Genomic DNA, 7,500 nt, shown 5'->3' with positions numbered 1-7,500 from the left:
CACTGAAACTGCGCCAGTAGCAACGACTGAATGTGTTTCTGTCGATGAAAACTTAACTTAAATTTAGAATCAATTAACTTCATCAAATCACCTGCTTTGTGTCAAGAATCTTAAAATACTGTCATTCTGTCAGTAAATACGATAAATATAGTTATTATTACAACGATAAGATAAAAAACACAAACATATTTATGAAAAAACATTGTGTTGATGAACCTTCAGAACCACACGAGTCAATGTTACACAACAACTACACAATCTGTCATGAGTTTACTCTGATGACTCGACTCAACAAATCATTTGACTCATGAATCTTTTCTTCACTTTAATCTTCAATCAGCAGCTGTTTTGATTGACACACGTCTGATCCAATCAAACCTCTCAGTGGGCGGAGCTCATGACAGAGCAAGCGTTCCATTGGTCGTCGTTGTCACTCGAGTGAAGGTTTGACTTTGATTCCAGAACGAGTGTCAGATCAAGGACGACGACTCGGACCTGATCCTGACGGACGGCGACATCAACCTGACGTACGGCGACATCACGGTGAGCACGGACGCCGGCGGCGCCCACGCCAGCGGCGGCGTGCCGTACTGCGGCGCCGGCCCGGAGGACGCCGACCGCGAGCTGACGTACGGCGAGCACGAGCTGGTGATGCGAGGAACTCGCCTGGTTCTGCCCATGGACGACTCGGAGCCGCCGTTCACGGACCCGACGCGCCGCCTGTGACGCGCCGCCTGTGACGCGCCGCCTGTGACGCGCCGCCTGTGACGCGCCGCCTGTGACGCGCTCGCCGCTCTAGACCGGAACAAAGATCATCTATTTTCTTACTCTTTTCATCCTTTTTGTTTGTGTTACATCACTTCCTGTCGTCTGTCGCTGCCTCATCCCTCCTTCATGACATCACTCTTAATATTAACGATGACATCACTCGTCAATATTAACGATGACATCACTCGTCAATACTAACGATGACATCACGCGTCAATATTAACGATGACATCACGCGTCAATATTAACGATGACATCACTCGTCAATATTAACGATGACATCATGCGTCAATATTAACGATGACATCACTCGTCAATATTAACGATGACATCACTCGTCAATATTAACGATGACATCACGCGTCAATATTAACGATGACATCACTCGTCAATATTAACGATGACATCACTCGTCAATATTAACAATGACATCACTCGTCAATATTAACGATGACATCACGCGTCAATATTAACGATGACATCACTCGTCAATATTAACGATGACATCACTCGTCAATATTAACGATGACATCACGCGTCAATATTAACGATGACATCACGCGTCAATATTAACTAATGACATCACTTGTCAATATTAATGATGACATCACTCGTCAATATTAACGATGACATCACTCTTAATATTAACGATGACATCACGCGTCAATATTAACGATGACATCACTCGTCAATACTAACGATGACATCACGCGTCAATATTAACGATGACATCACTCGTCAATATTAACAATGACATCACTCGTCAATATTAACTAATGACATCACTTGTCAATATTAATGATGACATCACTCGTCAATATTAACGATGACATCACGCGTCAATATTAACGATGACATCACGCGTCAATATTAACGATGACATCACTCGTCAATATTAACGATGACATCACTCGTCAATATTAACGATGACATCACTCGTCAATATTAACAATGACATCACTCGTCAATATTAACTAATGACATCACTTGTCAATATTAATGATGACATCACTCGTCAATATTAACGATGACATCACGCGTCAATATTAACGATGACATCACGCGTCAATATTAACGATGACATCACGCGTCAATATTAACGATGACATCACTCGTCAATATTAACGATGACATCACTCGTCAATATTAACGATGACATCACTCGTCAATATTAACGATGACATCACTCGTCAATATTAACGATGACATCACTCGTCAATATTAACGATGACATCACTCGTCAATATTAACGATGACATCACTCGTCAATACTAACGATGACATCACTCGTCAATATTAACGATGACATCACTCGTCAATATTAACGATGACATCACTCGTCAATACTAACGATGACATCACTCGTCAATATTAACGATGACATCACTCGTCAATATTAACGATGACATCACTCGTCAATATTAACGATGACATCACTCGTCAATATTAACGACGTCAGATCCAAACGTCTCCAGATCAATAAATACTTTGATTCACTTCAACTTCATTTATCAGTTAAAATAGAAAACGCTGTAATTTTTCTGCTAATTTTCTTTAATTTCACATGATTTTGATTCTTTATTGATCGCGATCATAAATATTGTTTACAAACACATGAAGTTCATCATTTAAAATGTTTAATTTTTATTATTTTTATTTTATTTAAATGTTGTATTTTAATCGTTACATTACATTTTTAAATAATTTTAATATTGATTTAATAAATGACACCAGAAATTAAGAAAATATTGAATTAAGAAAGTTTACTTTTGAATATTTGAAACTAGAATATAAGAGTTTTATTTAGATAAATATTCACAAAAAGAACCGTTGAATAGAAATATTTAAACCAATTATTCAAAACAAGTTAAAAACAAACAAAATGATAATAATTGTATTATATTATTAGACATTAATTACTGCACGACTGAATGATTTATGTTCTGAGGTTTCTTTGGGACAGTTTGGTTCTGAACTCACCTGTGTTTGAGTCTCACCTGTGTTTGAGTCTCACCTGTGTTTGAGTCTCACCTGTGTTTGAGTCTCACCTGTGTTTGAGTCTCACCTGTGTTCGAGTCTCACCTGTGTTTGAGTCTCACCTGTGTTTGAGTCTCACCTGTGTTTGAGTCTCACCTGTGTTTGAGTCTCACCTGTGTTCGAGTCTCACCTGTGTTTGAGTCTCACCTGCGTTTGAGTCTCACCTGTGTTTGAGTCTCACCTGTGTTCGAGTCTCACCTGTAGACCACCTGGTTCTGACCTGGAATGTCGCTCTTCAAGTGCCTGTGAGTGGTGGAGCGTCACTGAAGACGACGACACGGTAGCAACACGCGTGTTTGAGTCGTCGCTTCTGAAGTTTGTCACCTTTGACCTTTGACTGTGACCTTGAAGGACGTTTACAGAGACGAGGATCAGTGACGTCATGGTTTATTATGGTTTAATGTAACGAATCTTTAACTTGTTTTTTAAGCATTGATTCTTTTTTTATATTCTTTTATTAACTTTTGTTTTCTCCAAACATAGAGTTTGATATTTTATTAAAGTATTAAACTTTAAATCTGTGGATCAGTCACGTGATCATCAGCGCGTCGTATGATTGGCTGAAGTTTGATTAGTATCTCTGAGCTCGGTTAGTAACGTCTTATCACACCAACATTTATACATTGAGTTTAAAAGACAATCAATTAAAATATATTGAAGTTGTTATATTTAAACTCTAGTTACAAATATGTTTTTGTTTAATTAAAACAAAACTAAACCTGTCATAGAAAGTTAAATTTCAACAAAAGTTAAAAGAAAATGTTAAAAACCGTTGAATCTTCTGTTGAAGTGACTCCAGTGACTTGGATCAGTGCCATGATTTTGACGACGTTTTTGTTTAATTAAAACAAAAGTAAACCTGTCGTTATAGAAATGATTGAATTAAATTTCAACAAAAGTTAAAAGAAAAGGTTAAATTCAAGCGTTGAATATTAAACTTCCATAAGTGACTTGGATCAGTGCCAATGATTTTGATGAAAACACGAGATAACGTTGACCGTCGATGATTGAAGTGTTTGTCGTGTTGATATCGAACCTTTATTATGGTTTATTATCAGCAGCTGCTTTAACACCGTCGTTAGAAACATGTCGACCCGACGGTTATTCTGGGCTTCGTTGGAGATTCAAGAACCTCGTGTGGTTTCTGAGCTGCAGCTGCTGCAGGAAGTGCCGAAAGATCGTCGCCATGGCGACGGTGTTGTGTTGTGAACAGTAGCAGGAAACAGTTGTCCAGCGTGTGTGTGTGTGTGTGTGTGTACGTGTGTGTGTGTGGAGGCGTAACTTCCACGCGTTTCTTCTGCTGTGCAGGAATAAAGTGTTTGAATAAAGTGTTGAATAAAGTGAATCTTCGTCGCTTCACGACAGGAAGTGACTTCGATCTTTTGTTAACATGTTTGCATAAATATTGATGTTTGAGCTTCATTTGCACTTCTTTGTTTTTCTTCTATCACTTTATGTTTCTCTTCTCGTTGGAGTTTGTCTTTTGAAAAAGTACTTGAACCACGAGCTTCTATGTTTTGAGGCACAAATATAAAGTTTTCACCATCAGCTGATTATTGTCATGTTTGAAGAAATATATTCAAATAATCATCTTTTATCTCCTTATATAATGAAACATCTGTAACTTCCACCTGGACCAGAAGAAATGTTTCAGTCTTTGTTTCCTGTTGTGTTGAATGAAACATGAGCCACAATCACACGCATGAACACTGTTGTGTTGAATGAGACATGAGCCACAATCACACGCATGAACACTGTTGTGTTGAATGAGACATGAGCCACAATCACACGCATGTAACATGTAAGAGACATGAGCCACAATCACACGCATGTAACATGTAAGAAGATCAAAGTTGGTGGTGAAGATGGAGATCAAAGTATCGAGTCTGAAGTCGACCAAAGAAGCTCCACGAGTGTGTGTTCAGACGATATAATGATCTGTGTGTAGTTGTGTGTTTGTGCACCTGTGTGTGTTTACATCAGTTGAATATATATAATCACATGTTCTCGTGCAAAGATCAATAAACGAAAGTCTTTTTGATTCAAGCATCGACGTGTTTTTGAACAAGTTCATCATCAAACGACGAAGATGTTGGTCGATGTTTGTTGTTCAGGATGGAGTCGAGCTCTGAGGTGTTTTGATTCGATGGAACACGTTTGTGAGGATCAGGTGTCGCGTCCAAATAAGGACAGAGTCGGAGAATATTTGAAGAGTTGAGTCACAGTCTGGAGGAGAAACGTCTGAAGAGAAGAAGAAGAAGAAGAAGAAGAAGAAGTTTAACTGAAGGCTTGATTCAAGAGCAATAGAATCTAGAGACGACAACATGAACATGTCTGTCACACACACACACATTCACACACACACACACACACATTCACACACACATTCACACACTCATTCACACACACACACATTCACACACACATTCACACACACACACATTCACACACTCATTCACACACACACACACACACACATTCACACACCAATGCAAACTATTTCATCTCAATCCACCTCTGTATGTATTTGGACTGTGGGAGGAAACCAGAGCACCAGGAGTAAACTAAGCACAGTAGAAACTTTAGTAGATTTTCAATTTAAAACTGAAAAAACTAAATGTTAAACATGTTACAGTTTGATTATTATTGTTATTATTATTATTATTATTATGTTGCTGAACAAATGAAGCTGATTTACTTACTATTCATGTCCATTTATACATCCATCCATCCATCAATCTATACATCTATACATCTATACATCCATCCATCCATCAATCTATACATCCATCTATACATCTATCCATCCATCCATCAATCTATACATCCATCCATCCATCAATCTATACATCTATACATCTATACATCCATCTATACATCTATACATCCATCCATCCATCTATACATCTATACATCCATCCATCCATCCATCCATCCATCTATACATCTATACATCTATACATCCATCAATCTATACATCCATCTATACATCCATCCATCCATCTATACATCCATCCATCCATCCATCCATCCATCCATCCATCCATCCATCCATCCATCCATCTATACATCTATACATCTATACATCCATCAATCTATACATCCATCTATACATCCATCCATCCATCTATACATCCATCCATCCATCTATACATCCATCCATCCATCCATCTATACATCCATCCATCCATCCATCCATCCATCTATACATCCATCCATCCATCCATCCATCTATACATCCATCCATCCATCTATACATCCATCCATCCATCCATCCATCCATCCATCTATACATCTATACATCTATACATCCATCCATCCATAGACTCATTGTATAAACAAAGCGTGATTACAGCTGGAGGAGGAGTGAAGCCATTACGTCACAATGGACTCTTGTAACCTCTCGTTCGTCCAGATTTCAGAGCATCTTTATAAAGTAATAAGTTTAAAACATGATCATGATGAGGAACTTATTATTTTTATTACTTATTATAAGAACATTCATTACATGACGTCAGAGTCGATCATTAGTTTAATAATTAACTTCATCTGTTGTTTTGTTGATAAAAACAAACTTTAAAGTCTTCGCTCTATTAATTGTCAGACTTTCAGTTGAACTTCCTAAAGTCAGTGATTCTCTTATTTCCTACCAAAGAAGGAGAGAGTGTGACGAGGATCACTGAAGACTCTGATGCAAGTATTTTATAAGTATTTGGAGAGTATTTAGTGGATGCTGGCTCCGTCTGGACGGACATTCCTGCCTGTGAGCTCATTGTTTATCAGCTCTGGCTCCGGTCCTGCTTCCCTCTCAGGACTGAGGCTCTTAAAAGCCTGCGAGGATCTTCAGGCTCAGACGCCGCAGCAGGACCAGGATTTATCTGCACCAGAGGTGAGTCCTATTTGTAGAAGCTGGACCCCCCAGGACCAGAACCACAGATCAGACGTCCAGGTCGTCTGGGTTCCAATGATTGGGATCTTTGCACCTGTTCTTCTGACGACCTTGTTCTTTTCTGCGTTTCCTTTTTCAACAGATTTATCAAAGTATTCATCGAATATAATGATTGAATATCGACAAGAATAACTACACAGTTATTTGTCCTCGATTATGAATCAATAAAATAGTACTTCTACATTTATTTACATTAAAGTACTTTTCTACACATTTTTATCAACTTCTTTCGTTATTTTTAATTATTTCTCTACAATCCTTCAGCAAATGTGTTTATTTCCATCATTTCTAAAATCTAAAGCGACTAATAAAGTAAATCTATCTTTTCCTTCACATCAGTTTTAGTAGATTTGTACCTTTTTCCTCACATTATTTCATAATCATTGTTTAAGTGAGTAAATGGATATTTTTCTACAAACTGTTTGGATCATTACAAGAAAAAAAAGAGTATTTTTATGGAAGTGTTCGTAGTATTTCTACTGTGATGAACTTCAGCTCCTTCGGTTTGGACAGAAAAGTGGGCGTCGTCGTGTGTGACATCATCAGTTGATGTGTGTTTTAATATATAAACACACTGAAGATTAGTTTTAGTTTTGAACATTTTTATTCTCTTGTGACATGATTGACAGGTGAAGGTTTGACATGACGACAAATGATTGACAGGTGAAGGTTTGACATGACGACAAATGATTGACAGGTGAAGGTTTGACGTGACGAAAAATGATTGACAGGTGAAGATTTGACAT

At 38.0% G+C, this 7,500-nt stretch overlaps 2 protein-coding genes across 2 annotated transcripts in view; both read left to right on the top strand.

The window, feature by feature from the left end:
• The window catches only part of slc9a6a (solute carrier family 9 member A6a), a 22,497-nt gene extending 21,504 nt beyond the window's left edge, over window positions 1-993 (top strand). Inside the window, exon 16 of the mRNA XM_087798564.1 lies at window positions 463-993. Within this exon, the coding sequence (XP_087654690.1) occupies window positions 463-726 (264 nt within the window). The 3' untranslated portion in view covers window positions 727-993. The remainder of the gene's footprint in view (window positions 1-462) is intronic.
• A 5,588-nt stretch (window positions 994-6,581) lies between these two features.
• Window positions 6,582-7,500, top strand: part of fhl1a (four and a half LIM domains 1a) — a 14,304-nt gene continuing 13,385 nt past the window's right edge. The window contains exon 1 of the mRNA XM_087799220.1: window positions 6,582-6,694. The gene's annotated coding sequence lies outside the window, so the exon portion shown is untranslated. The remainder of the gene's footprint in view (window positions 6,695-7,500) is intronic.

This window comes from Callionymus lyra, chromosome 9, assembly GCF_982586985.1.
Source record: "Callionymus lyra chromosome 9, fCalLyr1.hap1.1, whole genome shotgun sequence".
NCBI classification, from domain to species: Eukaryota; Metazoa; Chordata; class Actinopteri; order Syngnathiformes; family Callionymidae; genus Callionymus; species Callionymus lyra.
Note: the sequence above shows the minus strand (reverse complement) of the source record. Positions and strands in the feature narration are given on the sequence as shown.